At 39.6% G+C, this 21,919-nt stretch overlaps 1 protein-coding gene across 3 annotated transcripts in view; it reads left to right on the top strand.

The window, feature by feature from the left end:
* Window positions 1–21,919, top strand: part of Phlpp2 (PH domain and leucine rich repeat protein phosphatase 2) — a 74,399-nt gene that overhangs the window by 24,693 nt on the left and 27,787 nt on the right. For all 3 annotated transcript variants that reach the window (XM_085681747.2, XM_085681748.2, XM_048437288.3), the window contains 7 exons: window positions 1,496–1,629; window positions 10,293–10,483; window positions 13,342–13,467; window positions 15,011–15,165; window positions 17,846–17,992; window positions 18,370–18,600; window positions 19,740–19,942. In XM_085681747.2, coding sequence (XP_085537873.2) covers window positions 1,496–1,629; window positions 10,293–10,483; window positions 13,342–13,467; window positions 15,011–15,165; window positions 17,846–17,992; window positions 18,370–18,600; window positions 19,740–19,942 — 1,187 coding nt within the window. The remainder of the gene's footprint in view (window positions 1–1,495; window positions 1,630–10,292; window positions 10,484–13,341; window positions 13,468–15,010; window positions 15,166–17,845; window positions 17,993–18,369; window positions 18,601–19,739; window positions 19,943–21,919) is intronic.

Raw genomic sequence — 21,919 nt, 5'->3', positions numbered from 1 at the left:
ATGCAGAATCACTAGGAGCCTTAGCTTTTAATCTGGGCCTCATAATAGAATGGTTTGGGGGCTTATTACATCATTCATTCCTAGCTGTTTTGAAAATATCCTCTGTAAAGTGAATGGAGACATATAGTCCCTAGAGCAGAGCAGGCAACACATTCTACCTCTGTGTTTGTGTATATGCTTATTTGAAATTAGTTATGGTGAATATAACTCTTTATATTACACATTTATTACACATTTTGTTATCGTTGTTTCTGTCATAAGTTTAGATCAGAAGTGGTCAGAGGACGCCAGGAGCCCTCTGAGACTCTCCCCTTTTTTTTTTTTCTTTTGTTTGTTTGTTTTTTTAAATCAGGGTCTCATAGCTCAGCTGACTTCAAACTCTTAATCCTCCTGCCTCATTATAGTGCTAGGATTTTGTGGCATGCTAGCAGACTTGCTTCTGAGATTCTTTAAAGAGGTTTGTGAGGTTGAAACCACTCTGTAAGATAGTATCTATTTTCCTTTTCACTTGCAGTCCCTTGTGAGGATTCAGTGGTGTTTTTAGAACCTACATGGCTGCTATTCCCATGCACTGACTATAGAAGGAGATACTAAATTTTAGTTGTTTTCTGTTAAACCATCTGATAAGGAATTTTTTTTTTAAAAAAAAATGACCAAGCATGGTAACATATGTCTGTAATTCCAGCACTTGGGAAGCAAAGGCTGGAGGATCAGAAGTTTGAAGTCATTCTCAGCTACATTCTGGGTTCTAGGCCAGCCTGGCCTACGTTAGACCCTTTCTCAAAAAAAGAAAAAAAAAACCTGAAAAGAAAGATTCACAAAAATACAAAGCAATGATTGTTACTCTTTTTACAAAACTTTATTTTTGAAAACATATTTTAAGTAATGTATGTTATTATATAATGGGCATAATAATTGTTTTATGACAAATCTTTGGAAATTCTTAATTTTAATTCCTAATTCAATACTATCAGTGAATACAGTATGTAAGCATACTGTATTAAAATTTTTTTAATTTTGGTTCTCACAATGTAAAATGGAGTCCTAAGACTCATTATGTTGAAAACCACTTGTTTAGATTAGTTGTATGATATTAAAACAGATCTTGGGCTAGGTAGATGGCCCAGTAGACAAGAGTGCTTGCTCTATAAGGTTGAAGATCTGAGCTCAAATTCCCTCCACCCACACGAAAAACTGGGTATGTAGCTACTTGCTGTAGCCTCACTATTGGAAGATAGAAGCAGGTGGGTGCAAAGAGCTTGCTGACAAGCCAGCCTAGCCCAGGCGCTAGAGAGACTGTCTCAGGGGAATAGACGGAGATCAATAGAAGATACTTGACATCCGCCTCTGTTGTCTATGCACTTGCACACTCGTGCGTGTACACACACACTCAGTCTTGCTTGATCTAGGAGTAAAAATCAAGACGAAATGAAGAGCTGAGGAAAATAAACACATCTTTATTACTTATGTGTTATGTTTTGAATTGTGTAAGCAGGAGATTGGAACCCACTGAACGGCCTCTCCAGATTGTTTACGATTACTTGTCCAGGCTGGGATTTGAAGATCCCGTGCGCATACAGGAAGAGGCTACGAACCCTGACCTCAGCTGCATGATTCGATTTTATGGTGGTAAGGCTTTATCAGTAGCTTTGTGAATCTGTTAACTACTTTAAATTGATTGTTTGTATCTTTACCTTCTGTTTGCTAGAAGCATTTTCTATCAAAAGTTACTTTTACGTCAGTCAATTGTAGCAGAAACAAGTACAATAAAATGTCAGGGAGTAAAGGAAAATTTCTAAAAATTAGCAAAAACAAGCTGGGTAGTGATGGTGCATGCTTTTAGTCCCAGCACTCAGGAGGCAGAGTCAGGTGTATCTCTTGAGTTTGAGATCAGCCTGGTCTATAGAGCAAGTTCCAGGACTGTCAAGGTTGTTACACAGAGAAACCCAATCTTGAAAAAACAAGATAAAAAACAAAAAAATAGCAAAATATTTGTAAAAATATCTTCTCTTTAAATGTTTATTTATTGCAACTATTTTATACCATTACTAGATTATGCCTTATTTACATTTTTAAAGATTTGTGTGTGTGTGTTTACGTATGTGCCTGTGGTACCCTAAGAGTTCAGGAAAGGTGTTGAATAGACAATTTTGTTTTTTATAAACCGAAGTGGTGTATATTCCCTTCAACTAATTGAAAAAGGAAGAAACAAAAAGTGTTCTCAGAGTAGGAAAACAATACATAGATATTCTTAAGAGATATGAGAGCGAGTGAGTGAGTGAGTTACTAAGTGTCAGAAGAGAGAAATGCAAATAAAATCCTTTGGTGGTTTGTGGAGGAGAATAGTTGATCTTTGAAGTCAAATCTGAGAAAAATTAGCATCAATTTGAGGAATTGAACCATCGATTGATATAAAACTCACTTTTAAAAACCCAAACTGATGCTGGGCAGTGGTGGTACAGCCTTTAATCCCAACACTTGCGAGGCAGAGGCAGGTGGATCTCTGTGAGTTTGAGGCCAGCCTGGTTTGCAAGGTGAGTTCCAGTACAGACAGAGCGGTTACACAGAGAAGCCATGTCTTGAAAAAGAAAAAAAAAATTAAACACACGCACACGCACACACACACACACACACATATTAAAACTGTTAAGAGCATGTGTTACTTTCACAGAAAACCTGACCTTGTTTTGCAGCACACATGTACAGTGGGGTCACAATCAACCCTGAGTAACTCCATCTCCAGGGAATCTGTTACCCTCTTCTAGCCTCTGCCAGCGTGGTACTCAAGTGCATATTCCCAGATACATATAGTGAAATTAATAAAGCAAATACTAAAAATCATGAGTTGAAATGATAGCATGCCCCTTAATTGACTGTGATTGAAATGGGTTTTTTTTTTTTTTTTGCAGTGAGTGTTTTTATTCCAGGATGAAAGTTGAACTTTAAAATGCCTTGGAATTTCTTTCTTTTTAAATTTTTTAAAAATTTATTCTTTGTGTCTGTCACATTGTCCCTCCTGGTCCTACCCATCTCTCGCCCCACCCCAGCAAAAAAATTAAAATTTAGGGGGGTTAAAAGGAAGAAGGGGAAAAATCTCTTCATGGAAGCTGCAGTGTTTCACAGCGAGTCACGCAATAAAGCCCTTTATCCATATATTTTTACATGCAGGCATTTATCGAAAAGAATCATTGGTCTTGTTCGAGGCCCCTGGTCTCTGTGCACTATCAAGGCTGGGCCTTCACTGGGGCTCTTCCTGTGTATCCTGTTTCTGTCTTGTGTCTTGGAGCTCCTGCAACTCTGGGTCCACAGGACTGACACCCTCCCGCCCCTGTGCTCCAGCAGATCACAGATGTGGTGATGTTGTGGTGGCGAACACATAACTCCAGTTCTGGATGGGGTAGTTGCAAAGTTGGTCAGCCTGCCAGCTCTCCCTTGTCTTTGCCACAGGGTGGGCTCTTCAGCTTTGCCCTGGCTAGTTCACCCCCTTCAGCTATGAGCAGAGAGCAGGGCAGTTCTCCAGCATTCATGTCCTCAAGGTGGGTTCTCCCACACCTACACCTTCAGGGCCAGCTCTACTGTGCTGCCCAGGCAAAGTGTAAGGGATACTTTCTGAAGTGCCACAGCTGATGAGGGACAGGGCCAGCTCTCACACCTGCCACAGGCATTGATGGGAAGCAGATTTCTACCCCGCCCATGCTGCCTTAAGATAGATGAGTAACAGGGACAGCTCTCCCATGCTCACAACTTCAGGGCTGGCTCACCCACACCTTGGCCCATAGGGTCAGGTCTATTGTGCTGCCTGTGCGAGATTTGGGGCCTGCTCTTCTGAGTACTGCAGCTACTGAGGGGGTTGGGTCAGGTCCTCCGCCTGCTACAGGAGGTGTGAAGAGAGGAGGGAATTTTTTTCTTACCCATGCCACCACATGGCAGATGAGAGAGATGTGACCTGCTCTTCCATTCTTATGTCCTCAGGGTTAGTATACCCATGCCTTGCAACCAGGATCAGCTCTATTGTGCAGCCTGGGAGAGATGTGGGATTCTCGCTCCTGAGTATTTTAGCCAGTGAGGGGCAGGACCAGTTCTCCCTAGAGTTACAGTCAGTTAGGGGCAGGACCAACTCTGAATAGCCCTATCCTCTCTGCCTTTGTTGGGATCAGGAGCCACAGACATCAACAGAGACCTTGGGTGCATCACTATCTGAACCCAGAAATGGATGGCAATAAAGCCACTCACCTCAACCCATTCCGCATCTCTTTTGCTTCCTCGGATATGCCTCTGCCACAGGGCATGAACTATTTTGTCTCTCTCCCATGTCAGGCCCCAGGCCTACATGTGGTTTCCTTGTCCGTCTTAGAATGTCATGGCCCTGGGTGGGACTATGCTTCCTCGTCCCAAAGAGATCATAATAGTGCCCAGCTGCCTGCCATCTGGTGCTGGTCAGGCTCCTGGTTGGTGCGGAGGTATCGCTGGAGAGTTACCGCAAGCCCAGGCTGTGATCCATTGAGTTCTACCAGCCCCCAGAATTTCTTTTACATACAAGAATGTAGCACAGTTGTTGACTCTGATGCCACCAATTTTCTACCACCACCACTTGATAAATTATAGTATGAAGCATTCTGTCAGAGAATAGTTGCAGTATAAACTACAAGAGTGAGTTTGTGTTTGATACTGTTTGATGGTGGTTCTGTCAGGTGCTAGATGGGAAACCTTAAAAATGAACTCTACTGGTTTAGATAAGCTAGTATAATTTGAGTGAGAAAATTATGCTCATTGAAGGGAATTTTAAAAGTAATTATTTTATAAAATAGACAGTATGCATCTGGTGCCCAAATCTAAAGGTAACAAGCAGATAGGTAGGGGGAAGGTAGGTAGAGGTAGATAGGTAGATGAATTACCTATTGGCTATGTAACAAATCACCTTAAAACATAGTAATGTCAAATGTATATTTTGTAATTTCTCTGGGTTAGAAATAAAGGACCAGTTTTAGCTAGATGGCTCAGGTTTGAGTCTCATAAAATGGTCATCTGAGGCTTGATTCACTTTTTAAACTTACTTTTATTTTCTATGTATGTACATGCACTATCTGCTCGCATGGTGCTCTTGGAGTCTATTAGAGGAGTAGGATCCCCTGAACTGGAGTTGCAGATGATTGTGAGTTTCTGAACTGCGAGTTGAGTCATCTCTCCAACCCAGTTCACTTGAATTTTTTTTGTATTACATTTGTGGATATATGAATGTCTGTGCATGTGTATACTCACCCACGATTGCAAGTCTGCGTGATGTTAATGGGGAGGTCAAAGGGCAACTTTTCAGTTCTTGCCTTCCACCATGTAGGTCTTAGGAATTCAGACTTGGAAGCAGACAACTTTATCCACAGAACTGTCTTCCCAGCCTTGAGGATTCACTCACTTTTTACTGTGGTTTAAAGACTGTTGTTGGTTAGAGCCTTGGTTCCTTATTGACTATTGGTAGTGCACCTTGGTTCCTTGTTATATTGACTTTCCATGGACTGCTTAATTGTACCTACAGTGTAGCAGCCAAGGATGAAACATGACTTCCACCTACACAACGTATACACACATGCAGGCCTCAGTATCTTTTTTGACAACTTCACTTTTGCCATTTTCTGTTTACTGAGGCTGGAGAGATGGCTCATTTGTTAAGAATGTATACTTCTAGAGAACACAGTTAACTTCCCAATACCCATGCCAGCTAAATCAGAACCACCTGTAACTCCCGCTGCAGGGTATCAGACACCCTCCTCTGGCCCCTGGGCCCTTATACTCACTTGCACACACACAGAGACACATTTACACAATTAAAAAGAAAGAAATGGGCCTGGAGAAGCTCAGTGATTAAGAGCACTGACTGCTCTTCGAAAGGACCCAGGTCCAATTCCCAGCACCCACATGGCAGCTTATAACTCTCTGTAATTCCAGTTCCAGAGGATTTGATACTCTCACACAGACATACATGCAGACCAATACACATAAAAATATAAATCATTAAAAAAAGGAAATGAAGTCTTAAAAAAAAACCTAGAACAACCAAAAACTGAGTCATTAATCACAGCCTGCATTACAGAAGAAGAAGGGAATTAGATTTCACCTTTGAAGGAAAGAGTGTCAGAGAATATGGGACATACCTTAAGACTGTCAATAAGAGAGAATTTCCTTCTTTTCCAGTTCTTGAATCCAGAGACATTCATAGTTAACCGAAAGAAAGGAAGTGTTTGAAGTATTATCTGTGAGCAAAGTGCTAAGTAAAATCAGCTTTAAATATTTCATGTGTAAAGTTGTTGGATGAGTCAGCTTACATAGAGTACAGTCATTGAGGTCATGAGGGCCTAAGTTCAAACCAGCTCTCCTCCTTGTGTTCCCTAGCTACAAGAGATAGTACAAAGGCTGTGGAAAAGAGGGATGTAGCACAGCGGTAGAGTGCTTGTCTAACCTGTGTAAAACTCTGGTTTTTTTTTTTCCCCAGTACTGTGGGAATAGAAGGTGGTAGTCTTGCGAATAAATACATTTTTCATCACTGAATTTGAGTGGCTGACGTGATCAGCCACGAGGACTTGAAATACATTAAATTTATCCCTTTATATGAGAAGAAATGAAATCTCATGGGTGTGATTTGTTAGAGAAGTTGTAGTTGTAGATGAACCGCTCGGGATGCCTCTTTCTACAATGCATCTGCCTACATTGTTTAAGAGACTTTCATGTAAAGAGCATAGATGCAAATGAAAAGCTATAACCAAGAACCTGATTGGTTACTGTTTTTGTCGTGATAAGACACCTGTCAGATTCATTGATTCCTCAAGGGAGGCCTTACCCTCTCTGAGGAGCGGGTTGGGGACGGGATGGGGGGGTAGGAGAAGGGGAAAGATGGGAACTGGGATTGGTATATAAAATGAAAATTTTTTTTTAAATAAAACTATCAGAAGGAAATCAGGATGACAGTGATCCTGCCACTTTGAAAATTTGACTTAAGGAAGGAGAAGCTTGTTTTGGCTCCCAGTTTGAGAGGAGGTCATGGCAACAGGAGTAGGAGGTGACTGCTTACATTGCACCCACAGTCAGGAAGCAGAGAGAGGATGCTGGTACTCAGCTCTCTAGCCCTTGTAGGAATCCCTTCATAGACACAGGTGTGTTTCTGTGGTGATTCTAGTCAGATTGGTAGTTAACTATCACAGATCACATAGTATGTTTTCATTCAAAATTCAAAAATGAGCTGGACATGGTGGCACATACCTGTACTTTCAGCACTCAGTGGTAGAAGCAGGAAGATCAGGAGTTGAAGGGCATTCTTAGCTACATTTCAAGTTCAAGAAAAGCCTGTGTACAAGTGATCCTATCTCAGAAAACAACAAAAAACAAGCATAATAACAACAACAAGAATTTGGAAACACCCAAAAGTTGAAAAACAGATCTCAGCCATATTGTGTGGAGGTGTGCGGTAGTAGTTTGTATATCTTAAGTCGTGAGTAACAGAATTGTAGATTGCATATGATGGTTCCCAGCCTGTTTCAATTAGCTGTGCTTATGTGGCTGTATTTTCTTCATGATAGGACATGGAATTCACGAGTGCTGCTTCTATGTCTTGTTCTGTTCCTCACTGAGGGCTAGAGTGACAATAATCAGAACAGTATTTGAAATCAGATGTCAGAAGTGGCAGGTTCACTGTCATCCTGACTTTCTGAATAACAGTATTGATCTCTGGCTACCTAGAATGCCTACCTGATCAAAGTTAGATGTTATGTTTGAGCCATTATATCCTGTTTGTTACAGTTAGTTTAACCTGTATTTATATAGGATGTATGTATTACAAATGACAAACCTATGAAGAGAACCAGGAGATGACTGTCAGGAAAAGGGAGAGAGGCTGACTTCTAGAGTGTAGGAGGAAGACATTAGTCATAGGAGTAGAACTTTTGAGTCATTGCAGGTCTGCCTTTTGAATTTTGACTAACTATTCCTAAATTACACAAATATGTGTTACCAGTAAGCATGTTATTCAGTAGAGTACTCGTTTTTCTACATCTCTTTCAATATCAAATAACATTGTTAAAAGTTAATCTTTTATCCAAATTGTAAAAATGTACTGCTTCAGGTTAATTTGCATATCTGAAACTTGTTTGTTAAAATATAGGTGTGCTGGGGCTGGAGAGGACCTGAGTTTCAGCGCCCACTTGCTGGTACCTCACAGCTGCCTCTCACTCCAGTTCTAGGGAGAGCTGATGCCTCTAGCCTCTTGAGCCATGTTTTTTCATGTTTGTGCACATGCATATACCCATACAATTTGAGAAGTAGTAGACTCAGAAATGTAGAAGTAACTGCACTAGTATATTACTTTTGTAGTCTCTGTTTTCTTACTCTTATTTTATGTGCATATTGTATATTTGTAATTATTGTGTTTATATTTTACCTTTCAGAAAATTTTGTTTAATTACACAGATAAAGTACAAATATGTTGGGGGCTGGAGAGATGGCTCAGTGGTTAAGAGCACTGGCTGTTCTTCCAAAGGTTCTGAGTTCAATTCCTGGCAATCACATGGTGACTCACAACTGTCCGTAATGAGATCTGGCACCTTCTTCTGGCCTACAGGCAGATACTGCGTATAATAAATAAATCTTTAAAAAAACACAAATATGTCATTATTTGTATTTAATTTTTTACACTTCCCAAGCTCATTAACTGCTTTATCACTAGTCCCTTTTGTCGTTTAGTATATATCTTCTCGTTTTAAGTTTTGGTGAGCACCTAGTTGGGAATGCCTAGCAGGTAGTAGAAGCTTAGGAAGTGTAGATCTGTGAGGACCAGACTCCCTGAGGACTGGTAATTAGAATGTAGGCAGAGAAATTGACTTAGAGTAGAAGTGGCCATCCAATGAGTCCAGTGTTAGCAATTTATTTGAGAAATGTAATTTTGAGTCTTTGGAGTATCTGACCCATTTCTTCATATTACATATGCAGAAATGCTTGAGTAGGTGGGCAGAGTGATGCCTGAGGGCACATGGGTAATCAGGTGGTAATCCCTGGAGAGCCCTGTTTACTGTTTGTGCCACCTCTTATTTCTGCTGCTTCCCTCGGTTATTTATTTTTCTTTTTGATTGATTGTGTGTATTTGTATGTGCGTGCGTGCGTGCGTGCGTGCGTGTGTGTGTGCACATGCATGTGCAGGCACATGTTTTCCATAGAGCAGATCTGGAGGTCGGAGGACAAGTTGTGGATGTTAGTTCTGTCCTTCTATTGTGGGCTTTGGGGGAGGGGCAATTTAGGCACTTTTGTCAGCTGAGACATCTCCCTCCGCCCCTAAGACAGGGTTTCTTTGTAGCTTTGGAGCCTATCCTGGAACTCGCTCTGTAGACCAGGCTGGCCTCAAACTCACAGAGATCTGACTACCCTGCCTCCCCAGTACTGGGATTAAAGGCATGTGCCATCACCATCTGGCCTCAGCTGAGCCATTTTACCAGACTTTTAACCCCCTCTATCATTTCTGTATTTGATACTTGTCTCTGTCAATGCCTTTACAAAGAGCTCTTTTGTCTCAGTGTTCTGTTTGCTCACTGTATCTCAGGCATATGATCATGATGGAAAGGTGGGTGCTTGAACAAGGAGAAGCTGGTGCATGCTCTTCTTCTTCCTCCATCATGGGAGCAGTCGATTGAAGTACCATCCATAAGCTTTTCCTTGCAAGGGCCAGAGAGGTAGTATATTGTATACAGAATTAGAGAACTATTTTATATGTTTCTTTATTCTAAAATAGATTGATTTCAATAACTATCTTTTATTCCATATATCTTTTGTACTCCCATTATGCTTTGCACTTTATATTATTTTACTTTTTTTTTTTTACAATACTCTGGAAGGTAGCTTAATAAAACCTAAGACAATACAGGATGCTAGAATCTAAACTTTGTGAGGAAAGTAAGCTCAGTGGGCCAGGTAATGAAATTGAAGGGAGTGGCATCACTTGCATTCAGGCTCCAGTGAGTCTGAACCCAAAGTCCATGATATTGACTCCTTGCTGTGTGAAAGGTGGCTGTTTGGAGGAGAGTAAGCAGTGACATCTGAGGTAAAGATTCAGGGTGTGGGCCAAAATTCACAAGTATTTCCACTGTATAGGTGCAGTGGTAGGTGTTATTTTAGGACTAAGATCTTATTTTGTAAAACCCATATTGCTTCATTCCTCATGTCTATAAATAGGGCTACTGAATGTTGACACATGCATTTTCCTTCTCTTCCAGTATTATGTTTCTTTAATGGTACATTCTGAAGTACTGTTTTCTTTTCAGAAAAACCATGCCAGATGGATCATCTGGATCGAATCCTTCTGTCTGGCATCTATAATGTACGCAAAGGAAAAACCCAGCTGCACAAATGGGCTGAACGCCTAGTTGTTCTCTGTGGTACCTGCCTTATTGTTTCCTCAGTGAAGGATTGTCAAACTGGAAAGATGCACATTTTGCCTCTGGTTGGAGGAAAGGTAAGATTTAAAAATTTTAAATATTAACTTGGTCATTTAGAAATGTTAAGGGTGGGTTGTTAAGGTCCAGTTAGTAAAGGAAGAACTGGAAGACTTCAACTTGATTCTCAGAACCCTTGTTTAAAAAGCATATGAGCAAACAGCAACAAAACAAACAAACAAAAACAAGTGTGGTGGTGCATGCTTGTAATCTTAATTCTGAGGAGACAATGACAGGCAGGTTCCTGGGGCTTGTTGCCTTTCCAGTCTAGCCCATTTGTACATTTCCAGGTAAATAAGAAACCCCCGTTTGAACAGACAAGGTGGACTGCTCTCAAGGAGTGACTCCCCAGGTTGTTCTCTGGCCTCCACATGCATACATGTGCATGAATACATGAACACACACACACACACACACACACACTCAGAGCTAGGGCTATAGTTCAGTGATACAATGTTTGCCTAGCACTTGTCAGTCCCTGGGTTTAGTCCCCAGCATTTGGGGAAATAAAGGAAAGGAAAGAAAAAAGAAAATATCCTGCCTGATTTTCATAGAGGCCCATAGGAACATCATGAAAGATTATATCAGAGACTCTTGGGAGGCTCCAGGACTCTCTGCTTCCATATCTAGGAACTAGATGCTATTGCTGATAACACCAAGATGTTGTTACCAGGATGTTGCACAGAAGTTGTTTTTGGGAACTAGAATTAGCTGCCAACATCCTTTTCCAAGATAGATTCTTTCAGGTTTCTTCTTTTTGAAACATAGAGTTAGGTGGTCATGAGTCTCAATTCAGCAGCCAGGGAAATGTGACATACCTGTCCTCAAAAAGTTCATTTGCTAGAGTGACAGGTGACCATAGATAGATTAATATTTATAGGAAGCTAGATATTATTTCGTTTTTTCTGTTTTGAAGCTTGACCAGCCATAACCAGTGTGAACTGAAGAGGATTCACTGAGAAAATGACCTTGGGCAGTCATACTTTGAAATATGCAATTGGTCTTGATATATGACAATATAGATATAATAATGTATTTAAAAACCAGATAACCTGTGCTGGAGAGATGGCTCAGAGAACAGAAGTGCTTGTTGCCAAGTCCCAGAAAACACCAGGAAATTTTCTGTTAATGACGATATCTACAAACTTAATAAACAAAACAAAACAAAAAACTCCTTTCAGATTGAGGTAGAAATAAATGGATACACTGACCTTGAAAATAAATATACTTAAGATTTTCTAAGACAGAATAGGACTACAAAAAATCTGAACTAAGAATCCTGTGGAAGATTTAGTAAAAACCTTGGAAGGGAAATATGATTATTGAAACTTAAAAATATTGGACTGGAGACATGGCCCAGTGGTTAAATAAATTGGTTGCTCTTAAAGAGGACCCAGGTTCAATTCCAAACACCCACATGGCAGCTCCCAACCGTCTGTAACTTCATTTCCAGTGAGTTCATGCTCTCTTCTGGTCTATGTGGGCCTAGCACATGTGTAGACATACACAGCCACACAATACACATTAATAAAAATGAAAACTAAAATGCAAAAAAAGTTTGGTCATTCATAGTCAAATACTGAGAAAGTCTCGTGAATTACTCTTAAGAAATAGAAATTAAAGTCAATATTTCTATATAATTATGTTAATTTAGTATTATATAAATTGATTTTGTAGTTTTACATATGTACAACTTTGTAAATTATTAACTATTAATGGTGAGATGTTCATTTTATCATTTTGTAGTGGGGTTTATTGCTACAAAGCTTTTCCTGTCAGTCTATTTATTTGTTTGCTTGAGACAGAGTCTCACTATACATTCCTGGCAGACTTAGAACTCCCAGCGTTCTGCCTTCCTCTTCTTCCCAGTGCTGGGATTAAAGGTGTTTGCCACCATACCTGACAAAGTCTTTCTTTTTTTCTTCCATTTTTTTTAAAGGGTGAGTTATACAAATATAATTTAATATATCTAAAATTTACTTAATTTAAATTATTTTTCCCTTTCATTTTTATTTTATGTGAATGAGTGTTTTGTCTGTATATGTGTATATACACCACATATGTACTGGGTGCCCTTCGAGGCCAGAGAAAGCATAAGGTCTCCTGAGACTGGAGTTACAGATGGCTGTGAGCCACCCAACATTGCAGCAGCAGAAAGAGCTTGTAATCACTGAGTCATCTCTCCAGTTTCCCACAGTAAAAACCTTTAAGATTGTTCTAGAATATTTTCTGTTTGTTTTATGAAATTCTTTGTTTTGACACCAACTTCTATAGTTGCACTGATTTCTTACCATTGAACAATGATTATGTTGTGAATACCACAATTGAATGTTACCAAATTTTTAATTTTAGTGACTCTTTACAGCCTACTTCTTTTTTGCTTAAAGTATTTTGTGTTTCTGCCACTTGGTTCTATCTTTAGTAAGCACTAGAATGTATTGATTTGCAAGTATAACTTGTAAGTTTGTAGCTGGTCTGCCAAGATTCAGAAGCAATGTCATCCAAAATGAGATGCCAAAGATAGAAGTGGTTCCGTGGTGATAGAAAGAGAATATCTTTAGCAAATCTGTGTAAGTTGAGTTGTTGCAGTTTAGGGTAGCCCAGCCTGACCTGGAATACTCTGTTTTTCTGCATCTGCCTCCTGGTTACTGGAACTACAGCTGTATACCCCGCATCCAGCCTTTGTTGTAGTTTGATTTACCTCGCCATAATGACGGTTGATCTTGAATGTCATTTCATGTTATTGGTGTTTATTTGTATATATTTTTTGGAGAAATGTCTGCTAAGATTTTTTGTCATTTTAAGAAGTATGTCTTGTTTCTGCTTTTTGACCACTATTTCTGATTAGTAGTTATGATTTTCTCCTCCTTTTCTTCAGATAGAAGAAGTGAAGCGCCGCCAGCACTCCCTTGCTTTCAGCTCAGCTGGAGCCCAAGCTCAGACTTATCATGTCAGCTTTGAGACTTTGGCTGAATACCAGAGATGGCAACGACAGGCATCTAAGGTTGGAAGCTCTTTGACAGGAGATGAGGATATAGCTGCAAGTGACCATCCTTAACATCATATCTTTCTTAGTGTACAATGAATACAATAATGGGATTTCACTGGGTCTTTACTTACTCATGTTCTTGTAGTAGAAAATGCTGTCAAAATCTTTTCAGGTACACTTCCCTCTGAACTGTCTCTGTGAGGTGATCCTTAGACGGAATTAAGACATAATGAAGTTTGACCTTTAAAGGGATTGAGACATGAGATTGACATTGCTTCCCACTTGTCACAGTAGTCTCTGGTTGACATAGCTGCCCCCTAGCTTGTAGCCTGGTGCTTCTTGGTCTGCACGTTTTTAGAACAGCCTTGATGAACCACTTAAAAGGTGAACCTATCTATGGGGCATGACCTTTCATAAATTCCTCTTCTGCTATGCTGAGGATGATTAACATTTCAGCATAGCTCTGCTTAGCCATTAAATTGTACTGCAACTCCACATGTGTGCGCTTTGGATTCTTTGCAGCAGTTTTCAGAAGGGATGCCACAGTGAGATAGCATGTCTCATGTGATTTTCGTCAGGTGTTTTAAAACACATTATAGCCATATTCGTTATTGTAGTATTACAGATTTTAAAGACTTCAGTTTTACTGGTTTTTGTTGCTGTGTTGTATCAGCTATAAAATCTGTTCTATGCAAAACTGGTTTCAGTTGTGAGTAATTTCCATTCTTCTGCCCCTTTAAAGAGAAGGTGCTGTTCCTTGGCATCTTGGCATATTCATATTCAGCAGTATGTTGTGTGTATAGCTCTTTTATTTTATGCTTTCAGTAGAAGAAGAAATTTTGTGAGTAAGCAGCAGACATGTGTGGCTACACAAGTCATTTCATCCCACACTGTCCCTTATTAAGGCTTGCCTATTTTGAACCATCTTAACATTGCTTATGGTATAAAATGTTAAAATTTTAATCCCTTATAGAGACATGGACTTCCTTCCTCCCTCCCTTCCGCCCTCACTTCTTCCCACTCTCTATCCCTTCCTCCCTTCATCCCTCCATCTCTCCCTTTCTTTTCTCCTTCTTTCTTTCTTTCCTATAAAAGACAGGGTCTCGTTTTTATCATATTGGTTGGCCTGAAACTTAGTTGTACCTCATGTTGGCCAAACTTTTAGTGGTCCTCCTGCCTAGCTTTCCCAAGTGCTAGAATTATAAGCATGTACCTACTATGCCTGACTTTGTTGTACCATAGGGTTTTTGTTTTTGATTTTTTGTTGTCTTTAAATAGGCTGGCCTTAAATCTCCCTGTGTAGCCAAGGCTGGCTTTGATTCACTGATCACCCTGCTTCCACCTCTCCAGCGCTAGAATTGTAGGCGTATACCTTTGTTTTTTTTTTTTTTTTTAAATCAGCTTATAGTTTTAGGGAAAAATAAAATTTAACCAGTTTTTATAAATGAATAACAGACTAACTCCCCCTTTCTAGTTTATAATCAGCACCCTTTGTGTAAATGCCATTATGGCCTATGCTGGGTGAAAGCACCCAATAGTTCTTTTTGCCCTTCTTCAGGTGGTGTCCCAGCGGATCAGCACTGTGGACCTTTCATGCTACAGCCTTGAGGAGGTTCCTGAACATCTCTTCTACAGTCAAGATATCACCTACCTCAACCTGCGACACAACTTCATGCAATTAGAAAGACCAGGGGGCCTCGACACATTCTACAAGTATGTAGAGAATGGGTTTCCAGACTAGTGTGTTGAAAATCAATTATAATCAGTATCATAGTGGTTCACACTTTTAAGTTGACAAGTTTACTAGAAGAATTCATTCCTGATTTCTGTAACAAAGTAACCAGAGGCTGGGTAATGTTTAAAGAGAAGAAGTTTAAATGTAATATCAGACAGTCCCTTTGCTGCAGCATTTTATGGTAAATGGTGGGAGCCCACATGAGAGGGATAAGTGGGATAGCAAGACGGAACCAGGGATGTTAGGTCGTCAGTACTTGCATTTTTATAACAGCTGATTGTCTTGGGAACTAACTCAACTCTCCTTTTCCAGGGCAGAATGTTCAGTTGCTTAATTACTTCTTTCTCCTCTTTTCTATTTATTTATTTGTTTGTTTGTTTGTTTGTTTATTTATCTATTTATTTATTTATTTGATGTTGGGGATTGAATCCAGGACCCTGTCTGTATATGCTAGACAAATGTTCTGAGCTACTCCCTAGCCCTCACCTTTTACAGGTTTACCACTTCTTAGTTCTGACATACTGAGACCAAGCCTTTAGCACATGAACCTTTGAGAGATGAACCATGTCCAAATTGGCACTTTCCATTGTATTAGAGTTTGTAAATTTCCACTCCTTTTTTGAAGAAGCAAAATTTTTATTTACACAAATCTCCCTCGTTATTCTCCCTATAAAACAGAGGGTTGATGGAGTGTTATGTTTCAAAGACTACAGTGAGTTGCCATTGATTTTTATGATCTTTTTTGGTGGTTTTTGTTTTGTTCTGAGACAGCATTTTAATATGTAGCTCTGCCTAGCCCGGAGCTCACTATATAGACCAAGCTGACCTTGAATTCACAGAGATCCACCTGCCAGGCTTGGGATAATCTTTATATTGTTGGTAAAGGATGCTCATTGATGATAAAGTATGATCTGCAGCTATGGTAGATTGACAGACTCAGTATGTGAACAGTTTTTTAATTAAAAGTTTCTAACTTAAATGACTTCAAGTAGACAGGCCTGATTTCAAGAATTCTGAAGCAGGTTTAATCTTTTCTTTGTACCTGCTCTTACCAACTCTTGAGTCTTGTCAGCTTTGAAACTTTCTCTTCTGATAATGGAATTGTTTCATCCCCACACAACTTCACGACTATGATCTGTGTGTTTTTCTGTCTTCTTTGTTAGAATATATTCTACCTTGCTACTCTCCCCCACATCTCCCCTCCTATTTCCACCCACACCAGATAGCATGAGAGACCAGCCTGGGCTATGTTAAGTGAGACCCTGACTATACAAAACAAAAAAAGTAAAGTCGTTAAAGCATAGTCCATGAATAATGGCAAGGTGTGATTGTGGGCTTCTGCTGGGGAAGGGAAAAAAATTGAAAATCAAAGCAAAATGTCTCACATTACATCTTGAATAAAAAAAGAATGCACATTAAAATGACATGTTTTACACACTCAGGTTGATAACATATTTCTTATACTCCTAGTATAATCTTCAGTAAACATTGGTATTTAAAATCTAATCTTTTACAGATACAAGATAATATTTAGTAATGATACAGGTATTTGAGTCATATTTGTGTTTTAAATTAAGATAATCTCTAATATTAAGGAAACCAGTCTTTACCATTTCTTTCTGAATTTCCCTAAAGTTAGAATTGATCCAGTTAGAGAGTTTGGGCAGAGATTCAAAAGTCAAAGGAGTAATAAGTAATCAAAGTCAGGTCCCCTGGAAGTTAGACATTGAAATTTGGAAGAGAAGAGCTATAGAATTAGATCCTGTGGGCTCCATTCTCAAAGCAGAATGATGCCTTTGGGTTCTTAGTTTATATTTGTGTGATATAAAACATAATGTTCCACACACCCGTTTTATAGCCTCACTATCTCGAGGCAAGATAATATAGAAACCTTTACTCTGTGAGCAAAAGGAACCAACACAGGATTCTTGTAGATCAAATCACTTTACCATACAAGGCTGTCACACGTGTTTTCAAGTTCATCTGGTCCATTTTTTTTTTCAAGTGGCATTTGAGTCAATAAAATTTCAGTATAAAAAGAATTGCTTATCATGTGCTATGTATTTGTTAGGTATTATAGTATCTGAACAGATTAACTTTTGTATATTATATGTAGATATTTAGTAAAATGAAATTAGGTATATCAGATGTGACTTAGTAGAAAGAAATTATAGCAGCATGAACGCCCATGTAGAGTTTTTGTCTCATTAGGGGAACTTTCTTGACTCGGTTTCATTAACAACATGGATTATGTTTTAACTACTTTGCTGTCCTCTGTGTCCACACAATATTTGGTAGTATGAAAATGAAAACATGTTTTTAAAGCAAATTATATGGTGCACATTTTATTAGATAATTTATTTTATTGGATAATTTAGCTGGAGGTGATGGCACATGTCTGCAATCTTACCCCTTTGCAAATGGTGGCAAGATTTTGAGTTTGAGGCCAGCCTATGCTACATTGTGAGTTCTAGGCCAGTCTGGGCTATAGAGAAGGACACTATCTCCAACCACAATAACAAAATAATCAGTAAACAAAACAGATCATCAAAGTTCATTGATGGTCCCTGTAAAGACATATAATGGGTATCTTAGTTACTCAAACCATCACAGTGGGTTTGTGGAAATATGGTCTATATTTGTGCCTTTGTTCTTTAGATTTTCTCAACTGAAGGGCCTGAACTTATCCCATAATAAGCTTGGACTGTTTCCTGTGTTGCTGTGTGAGATTTCTACCCTGACTGAGCTCAACCTTTCTTGTAATGGACTTCATGACTTGCCAAGTCAGATTGGCAATCTGCTAAAGTAAGTGTTGGCTTTTTCTAGATTCTCCTTTTGTTTGCAGAGGACCATCTCTGGTCTTAGGATGCAGGCAGTTCTTGGAACTTTCTCAGTGAGAAAAGTCACATTCTTACTAGGATTCTATTTAACAATGGCTCTTGATGCCAGAGGTAACTCATTCCCTCCATTTCAACAGCGTTGACCCTGGCTCTTGAGTGTCTGAAGGCCCATCCTTAGAAGTTATGTCTAAGCCTCTGTTAACTCTCCATGGGCCAAGATTGGGAGGTTTGTCACATTTGGATTAATAATTAGTGGCTTGGCTTAATAATAAATTGCAACCCCTATTGTTGGCTCTGTATGTTTGAGCTGTTCCATAAAGCAGGCTTGTTTGTTTCCCACAGTCTTCAAACCCTTTGCCTTGATGGCAATGTTCTCACCGCTCTACCCGATGAACTGGGAAACCTGCAGCAGCTTACTTCTCTGGGAATTTCCTTCAACAATTTTAGTCAAATTCCTGAGGTTTTGGAGAAACTTACCATGTTAGATAAAGTGGTTATGGCTGGAAACCGCTTGGAAGTCCTGAACTTAGGAGTGCTGACCAGGATGAGCCATGTTAAGCATGTGGATCTAAGGTGAGGCTGTCTATGTGAGATCTCTTAGCTCTGCTGGGATGAACCTTGATGTCTTCTCCTCATAAAGACTTCTTTAAAACAGTAGGAACTTAGAACGGTGTAAAGACAGATGTTTTCAGATACATAGTAAAGCATTATTTACCTAGTAGTAGAGAGATTAGTGATCTGGTGAGTTTGTCAGTGACAAAGACTTAAATGGCCAAGGATTGTCTGACGTTCTCTTCAGCAGCATTATATGAGAATTTCCTTTTCCTTGAATCATTATCCAGACTGGATTTCAGTAGTCTCCTTTTGTTTATTGGCTGTAGAAGTCAGAATGCAACATTCCATTGTTTTAATGAGCATTTGTTTATGAGTGATGAACATTTTTGTGTGGAGACTAGTAGTTTCTAGTTTTCTATAAATTTGACCATTTTTCTGTTAGTCACTTTTTTTTCTCGATAACATTATGTTGTAATTGAAATATTCACAGCTTCCCTACTAAAACTTTCTTATGTTTTGTTTTATAGTGATAATCTTTTCTAAAGGAAGGTGGTAAAAGATAACTACTATGTGTTCTGTCGTTTCAGGAAGCAGATAGCGAGCCATGTAGAGACATAGACAGGGACTTAGTAGCATATAGGAGAAGGAGAACAGGCTGATGTGTGTGAAGTCTGTAGGGGTAGAGACAAGAACCTGAAATATTTAGTGAAGTTTGCATTTAAACTATTACGTGTATGTTCAGATTATTTTCTTCTCTTTAATGCCACGTGAGTCTCAGTACTAGAGAAGAGGAGGCGCAGCTACAGGGAAAGGGAGCTGCTGCTGTCGCTTAGCCTCTCTCTCACTCCATAGCATGCTCATCTCCTTGTCCTCCCCGTTCCCACCTGACCTTACTAGGTACTGGGATGTAAGTGTTTATCTAGCTGTGGATAGTGCCCTGTTTTGCTGTCTCTAATTTGTGTGTGTATCTACCGGTTCTAACTTAATTGGATCTTGGGTTCTTTCTCTATAGGTAAACTGTGGTTGTTTTCTGTAGGACCTTGAAAAGTGAGGCATGTAGTGAAATTCTCAAGTTCAGTAAAGAGAAGAAAGGGTCATCGCTCTCCTATGTTTTTGTCTACATAATAGAAATTATTTTTCCATTTCTGAATATTAAGGATGAACCACTTGAAAACCGTGATTATTGACAGTCTGGAGGGAAACAAATACATCACTCACATGGATTTGCGCGACAATCAGTTGACTGATTTGGATCTTAGCTCCTTATGTAGCTTGGAGCAGCTGCATTGTGAGCGGAACCAGCTGAGGGAACTGACACTCAGTGGCTTTTCCCTTCGAACCCTCTACGCCAGTTGGAACAGTGAGTTCTCTACCCAACCTCCTGCTTTTGCTTTCAACTCTAGTCTGAGCCTTCTAAGAAGAAAGGCATCTGTGGTCCTTCTCAGCTGCTCTGCAGAATGGAGTTGTGTGACCCCTTGAGCTTTCTCTTTTAATTAAGCCAGTACCCCTAAAGCAATGGATATGGATATATCTATATCTATATCTGTATCTGTATCTATATCTATATCTAGACTTGAAAAGGGTACTGAGACTCATTTTGTGAGCAGAGTAAGAGGCATTTTGCAGAATCATAGGGGTCGGGTAGGTGGATAAGCATGTTCAAACAAGAGCATCTGTTATGAAGTAGGCGTTGTTATCCTTACAGCCCAGGTTCTAAATCTGTCCTATTCCTCTCTTTTGCATATTCTATAAAGAATGATTTTTATGTTTTTAAAAATTTGGGTTAAAAATTAGAATAATAATATTTGTTACATGAAATTCAAGTTTTTCTATTCATAAATCAAGTTTTATGGGTATATACTCATAGGTTTAACTTTGGTTTATATATCACTGTTTTCACGTTACTATGCCATAGTTATAGGAGTAACATACTGTTATGATCCACAAGCACTAAAATATTTATTTTAGCCTACTAAGAAAAACTTTCCCAATCCCTGTTGGGGAATCACGTGCTGCTTTGGTTGTAGTGTGAGAAGACCCTGTTCCAGTAGTGAGTGAGCACAAATGCCAGAAACAGATGTGTTGGTGCTTTCCATGGTGTGCCAATTGCCATAGTAACAATCAGTTCACAAGGTTTAGTGGTTTCAATGACAGAAATCTGTTATATAACCTGCTTACCATGGTAGCCTGGCTGAAGTGAATGCAAGTTCTTTTATTCCAATCTTAATTACTAATACTAGCTCTCATGTCATACAGTAGACATTAAATATAAATATATCTATATGTCTGTATTCATATTTATGGTTTGTAGAATGACTATCAGAGAGGCTACAGTGGAGTGCACGAGGTTTCCGAAGCTGGCGGAGAGTCGGTATTGATAAGAGGATAAGCCAGAGGAGTGCCAGGAGAGAGCTGCTGTAGTGTAGGCTTGAAAGCAGAACTGCAGAGTTCAGCTGCCAGGTCTAAGGTTGAACAGAGCCATGGTCTGAGAGTAGGGAACGGATTAAGAACAGAAAACAGTATGTCAGGCAGGCCCAGGTCCAAACAGGCCAATAGGTAGACTAAACATGTAGTTGTAATCTACATCAAAAGCAAGGGATTGAGTTGAGCTGAGGCTCAGGGAACACACACACGCACGCACACACACACACACAGTGGGTACAGATAAAGGAGTTACACCTCTGGTCCTCAGGAATAGGTGATTTATCTGTCTGTGCTGGGTTGTGTGTGTGTGTGTGTGTGTGTGTGTGTGTGTGTGTGTGTGTGTGCGCGCGTGTGTGTGCCTGTCCTCTAGGTCATCTAGGAGCTGTACTCATCCTTCTCCCTCAAAACGGAGTCAAAAGCTGCTTGTACTCAGCCGGAAAAACCACTGTTCATACAATATGGAGTGACGTAGAGCAGAGATTAGCTTGATCTCAGCAAATAGAGATGATCTCTGGGAATTTTTTCAATGTAAAAGACTTTGTGTTTGTAGAGACTGCTGTTTTGTCTGTCTACAACAGACTCATGTTGTTGAGTCCATTCTTATGGAGAGTTCTTCACCAGTTAGGCTTTTATATGTATTTTATTTTGGCTTTTGGTGTTTTAAGACAGTTTCACTATACCACCCAAGATTTAACCTCCCAAGTACTGGTATTGTAGGTATGCTTCACCACACTTTACAGTTTTCTATGTTTAAGGAAAGAAGGAAAGGAAAAAGATTCAATTTCACTAAGTGACAGAAATGAGTGTCCTCAGCCACAGCCAGGAAGAGGTTGACTACAGACCACCTTGGAGGAAGGTGACCCTATCAAAGAAGTGGCAGATCTGTGTGAACAGTTCCTTGTTGGCTACTTAC

This window comes from Myodes glareolus, chromosome 22 (assembly GCF_982192425.1).
Source record: "Myodes glareolus chromosome 22, mMyoGla1.1, whole genome shotgun sequence".
NCBI classification, from domain to species: Eukaryota; Metazoa; Chordata; class Mammalia; order Rodentia; family Cricetidae; genus Myodes; species Myodes glareolus.
Note: the sequence above shows the minus strand (reverse complement) of the source record. Positions and strands in the feature narration are given on the sequence as shown.